General features: G+C 41.8%; 1 protein-coding gene across 5 annotated transcripts in view; it reads right to left on the bottom strand.

Moving 5' to 3' along the window:
* The window catches only part of GRIA4 (glutamate ionotropic receptor AMPA type subunit 4), a 300,900-nt gene extending 276,963 nt beyond the window's left edge, over positions 1 to 23,937 (bottom strand). For 4 of the 5 annotated variants that reach the window (XM_030560571.1, XM_030560562.1, XM_030560588.1 and 1 more), the window contains exons 1-2: positions 23,455 to 23,937; positions 22,089 to 22,247 (exon numbers count right to left, since the gene is read on the bottom strand). In XM_030560571.1, coding sequence (XP_030416431.1) covers positions 22,089 to 22,247; positions 23,455 to 23,542 — 247 coding nt within the window. In that variant the 5' untranslated portion in view covers positions 23,543 to 23,937. The remainder of the gene's footprint in view (positions 1 to 22,088; positions 22,248 to 23,454) is intronic. The other variant, XM_030560598.1, reaches the window with a different exon arrangement.
* Positions 23,938 to 24,719: the final 782 nt, after the last annotated feature.

Genomic DNA, 24,719 nt, shown 5'->3' with positions numbered 1-24,719 from the left:
TCATGAAAACTACATCATTTGGTGACTTTTCTATGACTTATCCCTTTTCCCATAGCCAGGGCCGCCCAGAGGATTCCTGGGGCCATCAGCAGCAGGCGGCTCCGGTGGACCTCCTGCAGGCGTGCCTGTGGAGGGTCTGCTGGTCCCGCAGCTCCGGTGGAGCATCCACAGGCATGCCTGCGGGAGGTCTACCAGAGCCGCGGGACCGGCAAGCGGCAGGGCGCCCCCTGCGCAGCGAAATGTCTAGAGCTGGCCCTGTTTGGTGGCGGGGGGCCCCCGCCGCGGGTCTTCGGGGCACTTCAGCAGTGGGTCCCTGAACGGAAGGGCCCCCCGCCGCCAAATTACTGCCGAAGACCGGGTTGCACTTCAGCGGCAGGTCCCGCTTCGGCGGTAATTCACTGGTGGGGGTTCCTTCTGCCCTGGAGCGGAAGGACCCCCCCGCCGGCAAAGACCGGGAGCGGAAGAAGCTCCAGGGCCCGGCCCTGCAAGAGTTTTCCGGGCCCCCTGGAGCGAGTGAAGGACCCTGCTCCAGGGGCCACAAAAAACTCTCGTGGGGGTCCCTGCGGAGCCCGGGGCCTGGGGCAAATTACCTCTCTTGCCCCCCCTCTAGGCGGCCCTGCCCATAGCTCTGCAGTGAAACTTACTAGAAATTTCCACGTTAGAATTGTAGTCTTAATTCTAACCCAGTTGGAAGCTTTCACTTTATATCCCTATCTCCCTTATCTACTCACAGGTTAAACGCTACATTTGGCTGATGCTGATAATTGAAGGCATGGTCATGTATATTGCAGTGGTTCAGTTTATATTCATCTTTAGGTCAAAAAGAATTCACAAGGAGCATGTCTAATCATCTAAAATTAGCTACTTGTCATTTTCTTACAGTCAGTTGCTCCACTGAAGCCAACCTGATGGTTAGATAACAGCATGTTCCATTATCTAGGCTCAGCTAAGAAGCTGCATGTATGATATATTGCATATATTATTTCCCTCAGATGCTGATTCAACAGCTTTGAATTTAATTCAAAAGTTAAGGTAGCCTATGATGTATATATGTGAGAAAACGAGGCAGCAAATCCCTATAATTCACCGTGTCAACATTTCAAACTATAGATGCCTAAAGCTAGGCAGTTAGGATGGGACTTTCAAAAGCACCTAAGTTTAGGAGCACAAGTCCCCTGATGCTTTTGAAAATCAAAATCTCACCTTTAAATCCATATTTAGGCAGCTATATGACTTCATATTCTAAAGAGCTGAGCATCTGCAAACTCCCACTAACATCAGCAACAGCTGCAAATGCTGGGGCAGCTTTAAAAAACACTGCGGGGTACTGGCACTACTCATATGAGTAAAGTTATATGTGTATTTAAGGGATTGCAGCATCAGGGCCTTACTTAGATTCCGAAATATGGATTCAGATACTTAAATTATAGAAACTCAATTTTGCAAATGTGGGCTTATCATAAGGGAAATTGACTTGTGTCGTAATAGTGCTCTCCTAGTACATTTTCTTCATGAATAATTTTATTCAAAATATCTAAAGGTTTAAATGAAAGTTCTTTAAAGAAATTTTTTTATTAGGGAATATAATAAAATCTTACAGGTCTTTCATCTATTACAATAAATGTTGACAATCTTATTTACATTAACTCGTGTTTTCATTTTTTGCTCTTATATTAACAAAAATTGAAATCTTAATTTCAGAAGACAACATTTACAGCAGTGTAAGTTACTTTCAGTCTAAACACCTCTCCCTCAGTTACATTTCAGAGTTCAGACCAGTAACTGCAGAAAAGCAAAATGAAGAGAAATAAAACTCCCACGTTTGCTCTACATCAATATCTAGCCTATGCAGCCAACTATTTTCTGTTTATCCTTTTTGCATTCCAAACCGAGCACTGTCTGTTTATCTACTTCATATTAATGAATTATAAATATCCTTGATAATTAAAAGCTGGTATTTACAGTCTTCGCTATGCAAGTGCACAATAAATGTGTGATACAAAGCTGTTGCTCTGTGTTACAGGCAAAGTACAGAGCTCTCTTGGTCTTTTGGCAGCATTTCAAGAAATCTTGAGAGAAGAACTTAGCAGCTCCACTCTTAAGACATGGCAACATCATATTAACCCCAGAGATGTTGTTTAACTGCCTTTAATTTCAAATCACTTAAACAAGCAATAGAAATCACCTACTTTTAAGGTCTGATTCAGCAATTACTTATTATCCAGCCTATGCTTCCTGTCATGACTTTAATTAGACTATTTATGGCAGTAAACAGTGGGATCAGTAGTATTTATAGGTTAGGGCACCTATTTAAGATCAAATACTCTCATCCTTATGCACGCTTATTAGCACCTTACTCGAAGTAGACCCCTGGGGAAAATTGAGTAGCTCTTTATGCTGGACATAGGCTCCCTGAAATCAGTGGGATGGCCCACAGGATAAGATAGTACTCAACACCGGACGGGGGGGGGAGGCAGAACATTGGCTTTAGCTAAGTCCTGATCTGGTATTCCCTAATTAGGAACAACTCCTGCTGACTTCAATGCTGTTATTCAGGATTTACATCAACACAACCAAGTGTCTCTAGCCTCTGTTTGCCAGAAGCTAGGAATGGGTGACCAGAGATGGACCTGTTCTGTTCATTCCCTCTGAATGAACACTAGCCACTGTCGAAAGACAGGATACTGGGCTAGTCTGACCCAGTATGGCTGTACTTATGCAGAATTTGGCCCATTAGTTTGATAATACCACAAACACTACTCTTAAGCCGTAACATAATTCATAAGTAAATACATTTTAACATAAAGCTGAACTAGGGACAGAAACAGCAATAACAGAATCATGCAGCACTATGGCACATGCACTGCACTGGATCACTGCCACATCTAAGGTGTGATGATGAAGCAGCAAAATCTCCTCATGCCTTTAATGATCCATGAAATTGCATTAATCCAGAACAATACTCATCCCGGTATGTTTCTTGCAGAAATTAAAAATCTCTGGTGTATCGGTGAGCCCCCATTTTTTTATTTTTAGAATCCTAAAGGAGTGTGTCAGCTTCTCTAAAAGTCAACATTTAAAAAAAATATAGAAATTACGTATTTTTCATAATGTAACAGATCCTGAGATCCTACCTGAGTCCTTACTGCAAGTAAAACTCCCATTGACCGTCTCCTGATATTGAGGCATTTTCTATTATTACTAATACTACTATGTTTTAGATTTTTCACTCTCATTACCTGATTTAACAATCACACAAATTATCTTTTCTTAAATGTCTTCTTCCACTCTTCTCCTCTGTATCAGGATTTTCCTTCCAGTCATGGCTTGTCTATTTAAATAAGACTACCTTAGCCACAAATTCAAATTAAAATACTCTGTTAACAGTGCCCTTTTCCCTTGTAGAGATAGTCCTTCAAGGTTGCATTTAAGTTTGTCTCAGCCATTAATGTGCCACGACAAATGTTTCAGTTGTTTTATTTAGGGTTGTTTCAGATGAAATTCAAATTCAGTTTAGTTATTACTCGTAGGCTCCTAAGACTGACTCATCCTCCTTTGGGTTCTAAGATGAGGAGTGGAAGCTAGGGAGATATGGCTCCCATCTCCCTCCCAGCAATTGTATCTTCTTGCCCAGTCCTTCTCCACTTTTCCCTCTCCTGGAGAGGTTCTCTCCTGCCATTCCTGCCACTCAGGAGCACCAAAGTAACATCACACCTCCAACAAGCCATGTTGTTGGCACTGCTCATGTTACCAATCCTTGCTGGTTCTACCTCGCTCCATGCCAGTCCTGCCTCCTCTCTGGATTCTGTAGGAGTAAGCAGGGAGGAACCAGATATCAGAGGAAAGCTGATCATGCTGGGAGAGCAGTCTGAGATGGAGGGAAGGTTCCCAGCAAGGAAAGGGTAGGGCCAGCTATGATCAGGGCCGCCCGGGGGGGGGGAAGTGGGGCAATTTTCCCTGGGCTCTGCAGGGGCCCCCACGAGAATGGCTGAGGCTCTCTCCCAGGCCCCACCTGACCCCGTCTCTGCCCCTCTCCCGGAGCCTCAGTGTATCCAGCAGCTTCCCTCAACAGCTGCAGCGTGGCTCCGGTGGGGCCTGAGCTCCGCCCCGCTCAGAGCCGCGTGGTAAAGGGGCGGGGCTGTGAGCTCCAAGCTCTGGTAAGTCCCCTTACCACGCGGCTCTGAGCGGGGCAGAGCTCAGGCCCCACCGGAGCCATGCTGCAGCTGTCGAGGGACAGTCCTGGATAGGCTGAGGCTCCGAGTGAGGGGGGAGCTGGGGGTAAAGGGCTGGGGCCGGGGGGGGTGGCTAAGAGGCAGGAAGTCCTGGGGAAAGGGAGGGAGCACAGGTTGGGGGGACGGTCAGGGGACAGGGAATGGGGAGGGTTGGATTGTGGGCATTCCGGGGGTCTGTCAGGTCTCAGCGGGGGGGTGGATAGTGGTCAGAGCAGTCATGGGACAAGGAGCAGGGGTGGGGTCCCGGGGTGGTGTGGGGGGTGAGGTCTCTGGGGGACGGTGAGGGGACAAGGAGCAGGATGGGTCAGGGATTCTGAGGGGGGCGGGCAGTCGGGGGGGCAGGAAGTGGGTGGGGGTCAGATGGGGGCAGGGCCAGGCTGTTTGGGAGGGACAGCCTTCCCTACCCTAAAGCTGATTCAGCAGTTTGAGGCTTGCAGAAGAACCAAGCTGTTAGCTTTTCCATTAGGGCTACCATCCCTTTCACTTCTCAAATGCCAAATTATAGTCTATATTTAATTTCAGTGCCATGGGGAGATTCATATCAGGGGAGGGTAGCTTCATTTAAAATTAGCCACTGGGGGAGGGATCACACGAGAAGAGCAATATCCTTCCCAACCCTACCAAGGGAGACCCCCCCACCCTCTACATTCCCTGAGGCTCCAGAAGGGTTAATTCAGTGGTTCTCAAACTTTTATACTGATGACCCCTTTCACATAGCAAACCTCTGAGTGCGACACCCCCTCCCTTATAAATTTAAAGCACTTTTTTAATATATTTAACATTATTATAAATGCTGGAGGCAAAGCGGGGTTTGAGGTGGAGGCTGACAGCTTGTGACCCCCAGTAATAACCTCATGACCCCTGACGGGTCCTGACCCCCAGTTTGAGAACCCCTGAGTTAATTTAATTTTAGCACCCCTGTGTCCATTCACATGCATGTATTATTTTGAGCATTTCAGTTTTCACATCATAGGCTTATCCCAGATTCTGGAACAAGCTCAAATGCTCAGTTCGTGGAGTATGTACATAAGCTATACTAAAGACAAACCCACAGTAACCGTCTCCAGTTTGTGAGGGACCCCATGGAGCCAGTCTCTAGGAAACAGATAAATGCATGGAGGTTAAGTCCATTAATGGCTATTAGCCAGGATGGGTAAGGAATGGTGTCCCTAGCCTCTGTTTGTCAAAGGGTGGAGATGGATGGCAGGAGAGAGATCACTTGATCATTACCTGTTAGGTTCACTCCCTCTGAGACACTTGGCATTGGCTGTCGTCGGTAGGCAGGATACTGGGCTGGATGGACCTTTGGTTTGACCCAGTATGGCTGTTCTTATGGTCTAACCTAAATGAACCCAAAGTTATTGAAACAGATATGTGTTAAGGAAGCCAGCAGAGTATCAGAAACCTGGAAAAATCTCTGACTGGATGGGCTCAGGCGTTTGGTCACATGCTGAGGTGGTTCAAAGTTTTGGATTTTTTTTAAGCATAATGTTTTTATTGTTTCTTTAAACAATCAAACCCAGCAAGCAGCAAATATTTGGCCACACACTTCTGAAACCCCAAACCATATTCAGATTTTGGCAGACTAATTTCAGCTTTTCAATTTAAAAAAACACAACAAAGTTTGAAGGAAAGCAGACATTGTCCGTGATTTTTTTCTGCTTTTTAAAAACCCCTAGTTTTCAATCCAGAAAAGGTTTTGACAGAAAATATTTGTCCAACCCTTTTAATGAGTTTTAGTGCCTTTTCGCTCTAGCTGATGCTGAGAACCAGTGATACCCTGTAAAGAAGTTCTCAAATCTGGGTTTGTGCCGAGATGCAAACGGTTTATTTTTCCCAGGGCCACCCATGTGGGGGGGAGCAAGTGGGGCAATTTGTGCCAGACCTCGCAGGGACCCCCATGAGAATATAGTATTGCAATTTTTTTTATGGAAGGGGGCCCCAAAATTGCTTTGCTTCAGGCCCCCTGAATCCTCTGGGTAGCGCTGGCTATGATTCACTTTAGGAAAGAGACCTGATCCAGCCATGCTCCCAACCCTTCCTTAAACAGCTCCTCTTTAGACCTAGTAGCCCTGTTCTCTCCATGCAGGATCCTGGACATTCATTGAAGAATACAACATACTGGGGTTAGTCAATGCTCCAAATATTCATGTAAGATATTTGAGAGAATGAGAGTACACAGAAGGAAAGGGCAGTGTCCCAGCACCATCACTGGTAAATGTTTGTTTTTTTTTAAATGAAAAACTGTTAGAGAGAACCCTGCACAAAATACAATATACCCGAACAACACATATTGCAGCTAGGCACCGAATTGTGTTCTCCATCACACCATTATAAATCCTGAATAACCCCCAGGAAGTCAATGGAACTACTTTGGATTAAAGCAAGAACAAAACTGAGCCCAGGTTTTTGTCCAAGAAATTTCCATTTGGTTTTGTTCTCTCACACACTGTGTGCTGAAAAAGCAAAATGAAGAATACTATTGCAGAATTATTATATCTATCATAAATTTTATAAATTAACTATATGAATAGCTGTGAGCCAAAGTCCTTCAGGGACTGTCATAAATCCACAAGTTCTCCCTGAGTGCTAGATTTAGTATTTGGATCTTTGAATTAGCTGAAAGAAGTGTAAAAACTCCTGCAGAGACAGAGCTCTCTCTTGGCCACACATCTACACAAGCTTTTTGCAACAATAACTCCAACCTGAACTTGACAATAACTTGCATCTAACAATTTTCCTCCAAATATACACCTTTCAGGTGGTATTAGGGATTTCCTCCCAAAAACCTATGGATGGAAGACCCATCATGCTCTAAAATTCTCTTCCTTCAAGGCATCTCCTATATGTTTAGATCAGTCCAAGATAATGCCAAAATTAAGGATTCACAAGAATTTTTAAGGTATTCAAACATTTTGGATTCTCATCTACTTGCTTAATTTTTCCTGTAGCCTACTACATAGACAACCCTTCCCTAAAATGCTGGAGGGAATTTTGGGTAGCATTTAAATAATATTTGCCTCAGGGCGACTGTCACTTTGGCCTCTTGTACCGAAAGGTGGCAGCCCTTGTACTCCCCTGAGTGTAAGACCTGCTGCAAATCAGTGCTGCCTGAGGTAAGTAGCATGTAGGGAGGGGATAAGCTTCATGGCCCTGTTCCCCTCCCATACTAAACAGTTGAACAGGCTGAATATGAAGGGGAAATGGCTGCTGCTTGAGCCAGCCAATGAATGTTGGTTGCCCTGAAGTCCTAGGCCAAATATACCAATAGAATGGTATGCACCATTCTAAAAAAAAATACCTTTATATATCAATACAAATATATGACTTTAAATCACTTTGCTACCATTTTCTCATAGAGGAAAATATTGCATCAGTTTGTGATGATTACACACATTTTTAAGGATATCATCATCTGAGTTTACTTGCTGCAATAACAGGTGCAAACTTTTGAGAAGCATTTGTGGTTTACCACAAGAAGTAGATGCAAGTTAAACTTTTAAATTTTAATTAATTGTGGAAAATGCTTTTGTGGCTGGGAAAGGACCCAGTGGATCTTACTGAAGTAGGTACAAACCACTCATTTATTACAGTCAATAACTGCTAACAGTTCTTGGAGACTACTTTGACAGAAAGGATTGGGAAAGGACAGAAGGGTGGAGCAGTGCATCATCTTAATACATAACTTAATAAAACAATATTCTAATAGCTGATCCTTTAGGTTACAACTCTTGGTGCACATACTTAACTCTCAATGTGAATGGGAGTTACACATGTAATTGATTGAAGACTATATCTTCTGTAACTGAGAGTATGTCTACACTATGAAATTAGGTCGAATTTATAGAAGCTGTTTTTTTACAAATCATTTTTATACAGTCGATTGTGTGTGTTCCCACACAAAATGCTCTAAGTGCATTAAGTAAGCAGACTGTGTCCACAGTACCAAGGCTGCTTTGCACTGTGGGTACCTATCCCACAGTTTCCGTAGTCTCCGCTGCCCATTGGCATTCTGGGTTGAGATCCCAATGTCTGATGGGGCAAAAACAGTGTCACTGGTGGCTCTGGGTACATGTCATCAGGCCCCACATCACTCAATCCCTCCGTGAAAGCAATGGCAGACTATGGTTTTGTGTCTTTTCTCCTGGGTTACCTGGGCAGACGCCATACCACGGCAAGCATGGAGCCCACTCAGCTCACCATCGCTGTACGTCTCCTCGGTGCTGGCAGACGTGGAACTGCATTGCTTCACAGCAGCAGCTCATTGCCTTTTGGCATCAGATGGTGCATTACGATGGATAGCCATCGTCGTCGTACTCCTTGGTGTTCTTTTAGCCGACCTTGGTGAGGTCAGTCAGGGGCACCTGGGCAGACATGAGAGTGACTCAGCCAGGTCATTCCCGTCTGCCGAGCACCCAGGAGATGATGATGGCTAGCAATCATACTGCACTGTCTTCTGGCGAGCAGCCAGAAGATGATGATGGCTAGCATTCGTAATGCAGCATCTTCTGCTGAGCACCCAGGAGATGACGATGGCTAGCAATCATAGAGCACCGTCAGCTCCAGCGTACGGTGTAAAAGATAGATGGAGTGGTTCAAAACAAGAAATTGACCTGGCAATGTGCACATCATGCTGATGAGCTCCGCATGATCACCTGTGCTGATCAGCTCGCCACGCCGTCCAAACAGGAAATGAAATTCAAAAGTTTGCAGGCCTTTTCCTGTCCACCTGGCCAGTGCATTTGAGTTGAGAGGGCTGTCCAGCACAGTCATAATGGAGCACTCTGGGATAGCTCCCGGAGGCCAATACCATCGAATTGTGTCCACACTACCCCAAATTCGACCCAGCAAGGCCAATTTCAGCGCTAATCCCCTCATCAGAGGTGAAGTAAAGAAATCAATTTAAAGAGCCCTTTAAGTCATAAAAAAGGGCTTCGTTGTGTGGACAGGTCCAGGCTTAAAATCGAGGTAACACTGTTAAATTCGACCTAAAATCATAGCGCAGACCAGGCCTGAATCTCCTTTGTAATAAAAGTAGATATATGTTACAATACATACTTTAATATATCTCCATATTTAAAAATCAGGCAGTGAAACCCCCCTCCCTGCTCACATGAGTAGCCCCACGGGTTTTAATGAGCTTATTTGTGCATCTAAATGCTGACTAGTGTAAGAAGTTGATAGCTAGACTCAAAGTGACGATGCCAAAGCCCAGTGGGAACCAGACAATATGGTCATTATCAGATGCTCCCTTTGACCACAGAATGTAGGGAAAAGCCTCACCTTTTCACATGCATAGTGCCATGACTGACCTCATTTTAATCTCAGGTTGTGTATGAGTATAGAGCATTATAATTATGATCCTGTTATTGTGATTGCTCAGATGACTTTCCACTAGCTTCCCATTTAGCATAGTATGTGAAAGGCTGGCAAAGGAAATGCGATTAAGATCTGAAGCTCTGCTTGCCAGCAGAACTAAAGTGCAGAAGATTCCTATCATAAACAGTAACTGAAAGAATGATGAGCACTCAGGGCTTTCATCAGGAAATGAGAATGCAGGACTCCTTCCATATCTGTCAGAATCCCAAAGAAGAATGGAGGAGAGAAATTCAATCCATCTGTGCAGATTGTCTTTTGTGGTGTAACCACCATCCACACTTTTAAAAATATTAAAATACTGATCAAGGAGGAGTCAATGGTAGACAGCCTGAGATGAGAGCGAGTTGAGACATTAGATGACAATCAGAGATGCTGAAGGACAGGAAGCACGAACAGGCAAACTTTCTCTGAGCTTTTGCAAAGACCCCAGTTCTTTCTGATGCATATCAGTGAAAAAAAAAAAATCTTTACTCTCTGTCCCCCCCACCCCCACCAATTCCTTAAAGGGCCAATGACATCATGCTGGTAGGTATCTGGACTCAATGTATTTGTTCTACAGGACCTCTGTGCTAAAGCCTAATAAAAAACGTCATTCTGCAAAATGTTTTTACAGTATGCCGTAACTGTAACAGAACTGTCTGTTCCTAGGTGTGTGTTTGGAAAGGGGCGGGGGTTGTTGGGGAAGGGAATTCTTCCCTTGACCAGTTCTAGTTGTCTGCCATTTTGCCACCTTCCAGCACCTCTTAAGTACTTATTATGGAGATTATGAAGAATCTTTTCTGCTGCATTCATTGGCAGCCAGGGCCCAAAATAAATGATGAGGTTGTTGCTTGCAAATTCTTTCTAACACACATGCACGATCCTCGGCAGGTTGATCAAGTGAAAAACGGACACTCTGATCAGGGATGCCACCGGGGAGCATTCTGATGGGGGACAGGGGAGGTCGGTGGGGAAGTGCGAAGTAAAGAGGGCGCTGCCATTTCTTCTCACAGCTTGTCCCCATTTCAGAATTAAAAGCTAGGGCCCTTTACAGTAAAGGGAAGAGTGGGAGAAAATATTATTTATTACTCGGTCACCCCTTCACTATTCTTGCCAATTCCCAAGTTCTCCTTCTGCATTCTACCTCTGATCCTACCACCCCTTGGACATACACATCTGTTAACCGACAGCCTCACTGGCCAGCTCACTCCATTCCCCTCTGCACTCAACCTGCCAACCCAGCCCATCCACATGTCCAATCCTGAACCTCCCCAATCCCCTCAGATCCCTCTGGCGCAGCACACTTACCAGCACAGAAATACCTGGCCACACATCACCCTTTGGACTGGTGACCCATTCCCCTTCCACCCTCCTCCTTAGTCTATTCAAACATCAGAATGCTCCCCCACCCAACATCCTCAGACTCAGAACACTCCTCCCCTCTTCCCTGCCCTTCCACAAAACCCATCCCCAGGCTCAGAGCTCCTTCCCTACTCATGTGACACCCACCAAACTCATCAGCTTACCTCCCCCAGCTCAGAACTCTTGCTCTTGTTGCTGGGTCTGAAAATTCAAGAGCAGAGGCAGCAAGGAGCATGTGCATATGATCTCAAATTGCTCCAAATTCTGTATCCCCCCTTTGTGCCTCCTCTTTTCTGCTGCCTGGGCCATATATGCTACAGGACCAGAAGTCCACTAGTAGGAACAGATATACGTGCAGTCTCCAGGAACCAGAGAAGGTCCAGCCTCACCAGGAGCCACTCTATGCAGCAGGTGGTAATGCATCCTGCAGTACACAGTCCATACTATGCAGGTGACACTATTGGTTCTAATGACCAGCCAGGCCTGATTGCAACAAGGTCTTTAAAGAACTGAAGACAAGTATTTGCCACAACATGTGCTTTGGAGTCCAGATCTCCAGGCACAATTCCTAGCAGAGCTGAATGAATTATTCATTGTAAATATATTATTTCATTTATTTAGCCTATTTCTTCTGTTCATAAATTACTCATGAGCAAATCGTGATATTTACAGATGTGTTAATAATAATTATTTAATGAATAATTTATGCAAACATAATTTAGCTCTGGATTGTTTGCAAACTGGACACTGCCAGTATTTGCTGTTGGTGATTTGCTATTTGTGCCATGTGATCAATGGTCAAAGCCAGTTATTGTTTCAGTTCCCTGATTTATTGACCTAAGCTATATAAGCAGAAAAGGTCAGTCCCTCTTTCTACTTACAAAACTGTTTGCTATTCAGAATAGTTCAACAAATCTTTGAAGATGGCTATGAGGTTACTTCTAGTGTTCGATTATTCATGCTTTTGCTTTCTGCAAATACTCTTCTGTATAAAATCTCTTTCCTCACAATGTTTGAGGGCAGGCTGTCATCTTGTCCGACACACCAGGGATTAAACAAGAGACTCCACAACCTAATGCATAGGTCTTCACATCTCAAGCTGAATACCAAGGCTCTGTAGCTCAGAGCCGTAACAGATTCATATCAGACAAACAGGGGGACGTGTAACACACACTGACTGGTGGGTTACATTTGTAAATAAGTGAGGAAAAGGGGTTGTGAATACTGGTGATATGGATCAGTTTTTTTTTATTTGCAAGAGTATTCATCCATATCCTTCAGATGCATTCATTCAGCCCTTGTTCCCATGGTTCCTAACCTAGAAATCTGTGCTGTGGGTTTAGGAGATGTTCCTGCTTTAGGCAGAAGAAAAATCAATTCTCTGGGACAACTGGAAGTGTATCGCAAGGGAACATTTTTATTCCACCATACAAAAATGTGTTGCCACTAAATAAATCTTAGCCTCCAATTTTGACTCTGGACAGGAAATTCCTACAGACAACCAACCACCTATAGATCTTTAGGGTCCAGAATATATGGACCACAACAGCAGGATTAAGCTTGTGCTGACACCTACAATTCTCTAAATATAAGACCCACAACAAACCTGGTAGGCAGAACGACATTTTAGTTGATTTCCTATTGGGCATGTTTATTATGTACAGTGCAAAGGGAGAGATGGTGGATGATGCGTCAAAATGACATGTGGATGACAACATGACAACTTTCCCAGGGATATTCTCCATTATCTAAAGTCTTTAAATCAAGCTCAGATTTATTTCCAAAATATGTGCTCCAGCTCAAATAGAAGTTATGGGCTTGATACAGAAATTACTGGGTGAAGTTATTTGGCTTCTCTTATGCAGGAGTTGGACAAGATGATTATAATGGTCCATCTAGGAATCTAGGAAGAGCACAATCTCCCCCCATCATTTATTTTATTGCCCTTCTTTGTATGAAGTGTTGCTGATAGCAGAACATGGCCAGAAACTATTGGTGCATATCTCATGCTGGCTTTGAACCAGTTCTGCCTCCACTAGACATCTTATTTCTTTAAGACCTCACACCATAGATATTTACATATACATATATTTCTTTTAAAAGGGTAATTCTTATCTTGTTGCTTTAATTTTCCAGGCCAGAGAACAGCAAGGATACTGACAGCAGCCAAAATAATTGAAGAAATCATGATCTCAGCCACTCTCAGCTGGGGCCACAACAGATTTCTACACTGTTGCATGGACCTGACCTAGGCAGACTCATCTTTTAATCAGGTGCATCAACAGTCTGAAATGGAAGCAGCCATGCTGGAACTGACTTATTTTTAGGCACTTGGGGGAAAAAATGATTTTGAAAAACACCTGAGTTAGTCAAGAGAACAAGTCCCTTGACTTTCATTGGGACTTGCACTCCTAAATTCCACCCTTACATGTTTACTTTGGAGTTTAAATGAGTTGTGGTGATCAAGACTTGAGTCCACTGCTAGCAAAAGATTCCTAAACATTCCAGTCCAAAGGGGCCTGGAGAAACCACTAATGACAGGCTTAAGGTGAAAATCCATTGATTCGTTCAGAAAAACTAAGGGAGGATCTGAAGATCTGCAAGCTCTGGCTCCTAATCCCCCCCATCAACTTCTTAGGGGAGGGCTGAGTAGACCAATGTACATTTTGAATATCATTTTTATGTGATGGATATTTATGTATGCTTTTTACATGATTGTATCTGTGTTTAAATAACTGACATTTTTGCTTATACTCTATATTGTCGCCCAGACAGAAATTGAGCATAGTTCAGACTCATACATCACATTAACTATCAGTATGATGAATACCGGCACTGCCAAAAAAAGAGTGTTAAAGATGAATAATAAACTGCTGGGGACAAATAATAATTTACATTTTATTGCCCCTTTGATTTAGGACAGCCTTTTCCCCAGGATATGTATTACATGAAACATTTCACCCACTGAGGAAACAGATCCCACTCTGAGGTGTGATGGGATGGTCATTCTATATCAGTGAAAGGTTGACAAGAGAAAATGGAGCGTAATGTATCAAACTACTGAAGAACTTTGTCAAAATGTAAGTACCTCATACGATAAAAAATAAATAATAATAATACAAACATATATCTTGCCTCTTATCCAAAATCTCAAAAGTAGGTATTATTATCCCCATGTGAAAGATGTGGAAATTGAGGCAAAGGCATATTAATTGTCTTGCCCAACGTCAGAATTCTCCTCAACAACTTACCCAAGCTGCTTCCCTACCTCCCTAGAACAGCTATTCTACAGCCATTCATTGGCTAATCATAAACTGAGCTTACAACTAAGTTCAAACTCTAAGAGCATGAAAGATTACTGTGCAAACACTATCAGCTGTAAGACTGTAAACGGAGCAGGGACTGAATCTATCCCAGAGAAGGTCTGCAATGGTTCTGAATAGCTAAAAGCCAATATATTTAATGTCAGTCTTCACAATGTGTTCAAATCCCCACGCTGCCAAAGCAGCCAATTAATGAGCTTGTGTGGATTTTCTTTTTCAAGAGCTTTTTATTTCTGTTGTGCTCTATTTGTATTTATAGAAAATATCTGCAGTCATGCTCACGATGTCCATGACTTTAGAATACAGAAAAGTACTGCAACAGACTGCGTTTTTCAGGAGCAATGATTGCATATGAATATAAGGGTGAAATGGACTATGGAACACAAGAAAACAATGATCTATATTACACATTTTTAAAAGTAGACAAACACTTAATCGAAACAGAGAGAACCTGTTTACATTGTGAAAAATCTGATTCATATTATTGCTTAATAGTAATGTGCTCAATTCTACAATCTTTACTTAGGCAAAACTCCAATTTAAGTCAAGGGGAGTTTTGCCAGGATAAGCACTATAGAAAGAGGGGCAATATTTTGTATTGGAATTTGTTAATATTAGCGTAGTTAGCCAAGAAACAGCAATAGTAGCAGCTCACAAATACGCCATGATATAGTCCCTGGTGAGGTCAACATAAAACTTATCCACAATCAGCACTTCTAAGAGAAACTAGTAGGAGGGGAGAAAGGTTGGGTCTCTATGCTGTATAGTCAAGATAAAGATGACACTCAATTGCCACCTTAGATCCCCCGTCTTCTATTTAAAAAAAAAAGTCAGCAGTTATGTGAGCAAGTCACACAGACTGAACTTCTTCCCCTGGAGCCTGCCCATTCAGGGAGAACATGAAAGAAACAAAAGCTCATGCAGGGAAGTGGCACTATTAAGATGCTGTAGTTTACCTACAGAGAGTCAAAGACTTTTCAGAAGGACCAGATTTTCCAAAGTACTCAGCACCTAGCAGCTCTCACTGAGAACCATAGGAGCTGCTGAGCACTTTGGAAAATGTGGTCTCTATTTAGATGTTTAAACAGAAGATATGTTCTCTTTGAAATCTGGCATCTTACTAAGGTGGCTAACAATGGAAGCTGTTGGCATCCAGCAATTTAGAGAATCCAGACCATAAAATACTTGTTTATTCATCATACCAATAACTATCCATTTTTAAAGGCCTTGCAAAAGACTACATAAAGACACAAACATTTTTGGCAAACAGAGATATGGCTAGTGGAACTGCTGATAAAAAACACCCTGAAATTAAACCAAACATTGCACCTTTGGGACTAGATACTGGTCTCAATTACATTGGCATATATCAAGAGCAATTCCATTCAGTTCAGTAGCATTACCCTTGATTTACAGTGGGTGTAAATGAAATAAGAATATACCCTTCTATCTTCACACATGAATACAGATAACTGATGTACAGTTTTGACTATATAAGTAGTAGAAAGTACTATACATGCTAACAGAGAGTATGATATTGTGCAGTACTAGTCCAAAATTATAGGCCAAGTCAACAACACACACAAGACTGGAAATCTACAGCACAGCTCCAACTTGCTTCTTAGTTACACTGGCGTAATCTCTTTGACACCATCAGGCTTGCTCTGGTGTAAAGGCCTGATATGCCATCACTTGAAACCAGTGATAAAACTCTCATTAACATCAAGCAGGAACAAGACCCAAATGAGAGGAATATTTGGCCCAAACTTTTTAATTTATAAAAATAGGTCAATGTAAACGATGGTGCTATTGGTGAAAGAATAGTGTAAACAACAATTAAAGAGTACACTCCAAGCCTACTATACACCAAGGCTGCTCCGTTTCATCCATTGGTGCAAGAATGGTTAAAAAGCCTCACATTGATTAGAAAGGTAATGCAGCAATTTGCTAAATATGCTGCAGTTAAATGCTTACGCTCTTTTAGCACACATTCTCCCCGTGTGCAATTTGAGGCTTCTGTATTACCAAGTAGAAGTAAATTCTGGAAATCCAGACAAGTTCCCCAGCTTCAAATCGGGAACAGCACAATTCACCCAAAATGATCCCAAATTGTTCAGAAATGGAACCAGACAGCTTCCCCCTTTCAGGAACAATCTCAAAACAATCACGACCTAAAAATGAAGTGCACAAGCTCTTTTGACTGGCCTCCACCTAAAATTTAGATTGACACAGCTACATCACTCAGGGGCATGAAAAAATAACACCTCTGGGCACCATAGTTAAGCAAACCTAATACTCGATGCAGATGCAGCTAGGTCAAAAATAGAGTTCTTCTGTCAACCTAGCTGCTGCTGCTTGGTTACATGGATTTACCTACATTGATGCACAAACCTCTTCTGTCAATGCAAGTAGCTGTAGCACCCATAGTGTAGATGTGCCCTGAGATTGGTGAAGTGAATCAGTTTAATTTACTTGTTAAACTACTTCATTCTGAGCAAGAGGGACTGCATTGAACTGGCATCTGCAGAAAATATAGAGAAACTGAATCTTCCTACTAATCTTCCAAAAGGAAGATGAAACGATTTTTGTATCCTATAACAATGCTCCTGAGGTTATACTTTTAGTCAATCCAATAAGATGAAGAATGCTATGATGAATGCCTTATTTCATGCACAGAGTTTCTTTTTGAATTCTCACTGAGGAAATTTGACTATGTTTTAGTGAAGGCCAGATAATTTATTTTCCTGACAATAACCTTGAAAACTAAATCCTTATTTTAAAAGTGGAACGACTGAAGGTGGATTTGTTGTCTGCTGCAGAATTGTTTCACAGAGAGCATGCAAACAAAGACTTAAGCTAAAACATTTGCTTTATGAGGAGTCTGTTCTCCTTATATGTGTACATAACTTCTCTTAAAGTCAATAGCAGCTATATTCTTTGAATCTACCAGCAAGTGATAGTTAAAGAAATCATGCGAGAGATCAGTTTAAGTAATAAGAGTCTACCTTACAATAAAGTTCATTTACTAAAAAAAAAATAATAATTTTGGAATGGGATTTTGTAATTGATCTAATCCTTCTGAAACAGGATTTTAACAACAAAATTAGTCTTCTGTTCGTCTGACACAATATTTACCCTTGCAGTTTAAGCTTGCCTATACAGTACTAATTTTCGGTACATTCCAGATCTTAGCCATTGGGAATATTATACTATTCTTGAGGGCAAAATAAGTCAGTCAGTCCCATGCAGCCTTGATCCCTAATTAAAGAACACCACTATGTTTTTAAACAAAGTTGATTATTAAATGATGGTTACACTCCTAGTGCTGAACTGAGGTGTAATTGTTTAAACTGAGTTAATAAGCAAATTTAATGAAAATCCCATTGTTAGGCAGCTTGGCAAATGAAAGCTGATACTACCCAAGGGCTCTTTGGTGGCTCATGTAAAATAAGTCAAACTGACAGATATCCACAATGTAAAACCACCATTATAGTTAAATCCGATTGGTAATCCTTTTGGAAGTTTTAGCGGAAAGGCCTGGCATGGAAACATTCATAGACCAGTGTGAGCAGGGGAGCATGCACTCTGCCTGTCTGTTCTGTATGGGGCCCGGTCCTCCACTCTGAAGTCAATGGTGAACTTCTGTTCATTTCATTGAGACAGTATTAGACCCTCTCTGTTTCTAGAGCCATCAATTCTGCGTTAGTCAGAAGCACTACATTCTAAAACAAGAACCAGAAAAAAATAAAACTCCTGGTGAAACAGGAAATTTAGTCCTACCTATGGAATTTTCGTACAGAAAATAAGCTCCTGTTTTTTTCCTTACCAGGTGATATTTAATAAAAAAAAAAGTTTTATCCTTTGCTGAATATTCTCTGTCTGAGATTAAAAGTCACAGTTAAGAGCAGAATAACGTGGTCTGGTAGGAGAAGAGTGGCCAATTTGGCAAATATGATACTTATCACTAATATATTGATCTGGCTAAGAGTACATGTGAAGGAAATCTGTGGCTTTCAGGAAAGACTATTTTTAGAAAAATGTTGACCATACTTTTTCAATATTACTTTTTTCTGATTCAGCGACGTCCTCCACTAGCATTGCAAGACTGGCTGTTCATTAAGAGGTTTTAATTTTGCAGCTGAAGAATATCCATACCCACAGCACAAGACATGGATACTTCTGGTGGGCAAATTGCTTTTAGCAGCAATTATACAACTTCAGATGTTTCTCTAAAGTATCCAAATGACTTTAAAACATGGTCATATTATATTGATAGAATTGTTGAAGTGCATTAGTGAAATATTGAGGATAGCATGTAATGAAAGAAGTCCTTTTACATTTAGCTAAGGAATAAATATGTACTATCCGCTCCAAAAATAAATGCATAGCTCTTATATTTGAAACATAATTGAAGTTGGACCTTTAATCACAAGCAAAAATGTCTGCATACAATGTGCAAACAAATGTATGATATTAGGCAAATATTCCAGCTTTTTTATGTTTATTATGTTCTGATGAGTCAAAATCTTGTAAGATCCATGTTTTGCAATAATTTCAGTTCCTTCTGTCAGTAAAAGACATTCTCTTAATAATATATGTAATATAAAAGAAATGAATAGGATTTAAATACGACACCAGCACAGGGGGTAAACCCAAGCTGGTGCAAATCAGGTCAATTTTATTTGAACTACAATAAAATCTGTCTGCTAAAATGATCTGTTTCTCAAGAATGCAGGATTTATAAGAAAAAATGTGATGGTTCTGGGGCTAATAAAATCCAAAACAAATACAGAAAGTCACAATGTATATAAAACTGAACACAGAGAAAGATTTCAATTCCAAAAATATTCCTGGATAAACATCATGGTACATAAGAAGCAGACACTCTACTGTTTTAGTCTATTGGAAAGACAAATAAAATATTCACATGATTTGACCAACATACAAGCCGTAAACCTTTAATAGGTCCTGTTTATTGTCATTAATACATGGAATGGGCCAAACACTGCAGTTTTACAAGTAACCTCTGCAGTGAAATAGAAATGAAAATAAAGCTAACTGGTCACATCTTAGATCTTTACGCTTGACCTCACATGAATATTCATTTCAGTCCATTAGCTTTAAGCCTATTGTACTGTATCATTTTGAGGCACGTGTGCTCTAATTTATTCTATACAGTGATAAGAGCCAAAGCCAGCATTTCCACATTGGTTTAGTACAGAGGTATTGTTTCATATACATATATATGAATTGCCATGTATTGCCATGATATTACTTAATGCTGACTTTATCTGTAATTAGGTTAGAAAATCTCACACATCTGTGCTTTGGAAGCCTCTGTCAACCCAACAAATTCAATCACATGGACGCCTGTGTCCTCCAGCTATCAGACAATTGATTTTTGCAGGATTCTGCTCATATTTAGCTTAAGGGACATGCGATATGTTCATTCGTCAGTCAGTTTGGCTGTACTTCATTGGGAGGGGCGCTTTTAAAAAAATACATTCCCCACTATTCAAATGTTTTAGACAAAAATAAATACAAGAAACACAATTAGACCTATCGGCATAGAGAACTGTAGAATATGACATAAATAAAATTACTAATGTTTGGATAAATATACATATTGATTTAAGTAGGAGATTTGCCTGAATAAGGCCTGCAGAGTTGGGGCTACCAAATGCATACAGACATATGTATAATTGCATATACATATACATGTTTGTTTTTTTCATTTCTGTATATTGTCCATATTTAGCATCTCTGAATCACTAAATTGCTTAGAATTGCAAGACTGTCTTCGCTATACATTTTGTTGTAATTTTGATCAGAGTATGAGTCACTCTTTCCATAAGTGGCAGCAAATATAAAGGAACCATTTTTTCATCAATTAAAATAATGCAAACTAAACATAACATATGGGGAAGATGGTGGAAAGAGAGCTAAAGGAGCAACTGTGAACAGTTTAAATGAAGAGGAAGTTAGAGAATATACTTTTTGTACCTAAAATATTGGTCTCTTATATGCAGAATTAGTTCAGTCATAGATACAAGTTTTAAATGTATGTCAGTCAGAGTTATTATTAAACACAGTATTGTTCTACCTAATACTGCAGCAATAGTTTTGGGCTCAAAGTTTAATAACAGCCATTAAAATCATTTGAAAGCACTGAGGTGAAGGCAGATTCACAGACAGCTGGTTTTAGTTATAATTATTAAATTTAAAGTACAAATGCTTAGAAAAACCTAAACCAAAACCAAAAACTAAAACAAAAAATATTTCCAAATCCACTGCATCAATTCTAAGTCCATAATAAGTGAGCAGCGCCTGCAAAAGGTCATATGCAATGCACTATTCCTCAGTGAAACACACTTGGGTGGATCTAATATCATTCTATCTACTTTTAAAAGTACTTTTTAAAACTCCTTCCTCCTTTACTTAATTTGGAGTTGATTTTAGCATTGTTTAATACCTTGCTTAATACAGAATTCACACTAAGGGGGGGGCCATAAATCTTTTCTGTATATATGCACTGGTGCCATTTTGCCAACATAGAAGCTTTTTTTGTTAAATGAGGTGACGTGGTCATCTGAAACTTGGAGTAGCAAAGAATTATATAAATATATTTAACAGGCAGGCCATATGTTCTAAAATGTGAAATTTGCAGTGTATACAATATACATATATTAAAAGTATGAAAGAGATGGATGTGAGAACCCAGATAACTAAAGAAATATTGTATGCATTTTAAAGGCGCACTGAACAGGAAAACCTTCTCCAAATCTGTCTCTATTTTAAATTCTCGGTAAGCAATGTTGCTCAGTGCTGTTAGTTCCTGGGGCAATTCATTCTTGGGAAACCATGGAGAAAAAAACATGGAATTTGAATCCTAAAATATGTATACGGAAGGAGCAGCGATTTTAGTGGTGTTAAGCTCTGTACCACTAAATCATTTTGCTTTACACTGTAAAATGAATACCTCTTATGAAGTCTGACAGAAAAACAAAATTCTTCCTGGCTCTCAGACATTAAGCAGCATTAAGCAGGTATTCTACCCAGTGTTGAAGGAACCAGAGGTGCTGTAAACTTAGAAGTTTAGCTATACTTTATTATTTTTTTAAAAATATATGTAACTCATTTGGCAAGAGTATCTCTTTTTAATGAGAAAGTGTGCATAGACTGGAGGAGGGGAGTAATAGTTCCAGTTGGGGTGGTTAGTGAAATCAAGTAGATCGGATACTAACTTGATCTGGCACCAATGTGTGGCTGCATGGAGACATACCCACAGGATGTATGCATTAGGAGATAATAAGAGACATTTACAACCCAGAATATAAGAGCAGGGCAGGCTCAAGTGACATCACTAGATGAACTGCAGCATCAACCTCCTCAAATATATTATCCTGCACACCATTGCTTCACTGTCCCCTTTTAGCCATTAGAAGAGCACTTGTGATCACAAATATTATGGTGTCTTTTCAAACGCAGGCAAGACACACCATGCCTAACTGCATCAGAGACATTCATAATTCACAATTTTTCTTTACAACCACAAAATCCATCTCCATAGAAACCAGAAAGCAAGAAACTACAGTAATAACACTAAAGTAAATGTCACATTCAGTTAAGTCAGCACAAAGGAGGAGAGGGGGATGTTGCTAAGGTTAGAAACTAAGGAGGATTCCCCCCCCCCTTTTCTAACAGAGCAGCTGACTTGAAATAGATTGTTTTATACGAGGTAATTATGTGGTCTAGTCTTAATTTCACTGCAATTTACTCATAACTTGAACAGATCAATGGCACATTTACTTACAGGCATTTGTTACAGCGAAGCTGTTAGCTGTTTCAATGTTGTCTACGTGAGGAACCAAATTAAAAGGTGCTTCAGAGGCGTTGGGGCTGGTATTATGAAGAAAAATTGCTAATCGAAAAGCAGTATATTCCTGATCTGTGTTTCTGATGAAAAGACCACCTACAAAAACAGCAAAGGAAGCAACAGTCAATTATTTACAAGCCAATCACTATACTATGAAACCGGCCAACTACCTCTCCCAAAGCTACTCAGTAATACTGGTCCTAGCACGTCTAGAGATACATGAACTAATCATATCCATAATCACAGCCACTACCTTAAATCACTGTCCTAAAGCGATCTTAACCTCCCAGGGCATCCAGGCTCTATTGCTGCTTCCGCGGTTCCTAGCCTTTCACATTTAAATACCCAGATTTCTCATGATTGCAGTGACCTTTGAAATCATTTAGCCTCCATCTCCAGGATACTGAACGCGTTGCTAAAGCAGCTACTCAGCATCCTCCTGCGCCTTAAGTGGCGGGCAGATTAAGGAGAGCGAAGCTTCTTCGATTAGAACCAAGGAGGCTCTATGCTGAGCAGGCAGGTAATGAATGAACTTTGCTCCTCTGCAGCCCAGGTGCGGGCAGAGAGCAGCAGCAGCAGCTTGGGCTTATTAGCAGCATCTTTCGGAGTGCACGAGAAATGATGCAGTGATGGAGCTGAGCTGGAAGGAATTCAAATAACTGCGCCCCGTCAGAAAAGAAGGGAAGGGGAAATGTGCGAGAGGGCGAGCGAGTGGGGATGGGCGGGGAGGGAGACAAAGGAGCTGGAGGGGGGCGGGGGAGACACAATCCAAAATCCTAAACTTTCAAACTATGGAAAGGGAAAGGAAAAGCCAGCAGCCTCTCGCTCTCCGTGGCAAATAAGCTCATGCACTGGCCAGTGCACGGGAAACGGGCTTTCAAACAACTCGCCATCCCTCCAGAAAGCAGAAGAAACAGGGGTCTCAATTAAAGAGAGCGCGCGGGAGGGGGGGGGGTCTTCACAACTTATTCTAATACCGCTCAACCCCCTCCAAAGAATCACGGAGTTTACATGATTTTTTCTACAGAAAACCAACCCCTCTCCATACAAACTCACCTCCCAGCGCACACACACACACACACACACACACACACACACACACACACACACACACACACACACACACACACACACACACACACACACACACACACACACACACACACGCTTTCCTCGGGGGGGGGGTGCTAAAAGAGGGGGTAGAGGGAGAAATCTTGCAGCTTCATTCAGCCCCTGGTTTCTAACTCACTTTGGAAATGATTGGAACACTTGACACATGCACCCAGCCCAATGCAGCGCTTACCTATTTGCACACTGCTGGGGAAAGCTCCCATTGCTAGTCCGCAAAAGCCAGAAAACAAGAAGACAAGCTGTCTGCAAATAATCCTCATCTTCTCTTTTGCCTCTCTGTATCTCCTGATCTCTCTCTTTCTCTCTCTCTCTCTCTCTCTCTCGCTAGATGCTGCTCAGAGAGGCATTGAGGACGAGGTGGCTACAAATAAAATCAAGAATAAAAATGAATTCAAAGGGGAGGGGGAGAAAAGAGAAGAGATTTTTTTCCTCCTTCCTTTTTTCTTTCTTTTAATTTTTTTAATGGTTTTTTTTAGCAATCCATCCTGCTGAGCTGGATTTTTCCCGCAGTCTCCATAGCCCTGGGAGAGGTTTCTGTCCGGCTGCAAATGTTGCACATGCAAAAGATGGTGGAGAGTTTGGTGGTGGTGAGAGCGTCTAGTGGCTGCACTGAGAGATGAGACATGCGCTATCTCCCCCCTTCTCCCCCCTCCCATAAACACAAGCAGAGAGAAAGAGAGAGGCGCGCGCGCACACACACACACGGCTTCCTCGGTCTCTCTCCAGTGCACCCCACTCTCGAAACGCCTTTCGAGCCATAGATAAATAAAGCAACCACAGGAGCAGAGGCTCCAGAGGACAGCAAGTGGGATGCGCCTTCTCTCTCCCACCAGCGTATACACACCCGGCTAGAGCAGGAGCAGCAGCAGCAGCAATGAAGTTTGTCTCCAGGAGAAGAACAGAGCCCTTCTTTTGCAGCCAAGTCCTGTTCTCAGGCAAAGCCCTAGCAGCAAACGTGGGACTTTAGATACTGCAGCAGAAGAAAAAAAAAACCACTGAGCAAATTCTGCTGGAGAGGGAAGTAACTGGAGAGGGGGCGAAAGGAGAGGGGATGAGAGATGAGGGGGAGAGAAGGCTTAGGGGGTAACCAAGGTCACTGCTGCTTTATTGCTATCAGTAGCGCTTTCCTACACTCTCCTGCCCTGTGGAATATAAAGAGTTTAGGGGGACAAGAGGAGGAACTTACTCTGAGAAAGAGGGAAAGAGAAGGATGCTGATCTCATTAATAATAATTGATATTTAATGAATTCAAGATCATAAAATCATAGAAATGTAGGTCCGGAAGAGACCTGGAGAGGTCATTTAGTCCAGTCCCCTGTTCTCTGGCAGGACCAAGTAAACCTAGATCATCCCTGACAGGTGTTTGTCCAACCTGTTCTTAAAAACCTCCAATAATGGAGATTCCACAAACTCCCTTGGAAGCCTGTTCCTGACCTT

The sequence above is a fragment of the Gopherus evgoodei genome, chromosome 1, assembly GCF_007399415.2.
Source record: "Gopherus evgoodei ecotype Sinaloan lineage chromosome 1, rGopEvg1_v1.p, whole genome shotgun sequence".
Lineage (NCBI taxonomy): Eukaryota > Metazoa > Chordata > Testudines > Testudinidae > Gopherus > Gopherus evgoodei.
The sequence above is the reverse complement of the archived record's forward strand: the minus strand, read 5'-3'. Positions and strand labels throughout refer to the sequence as shown.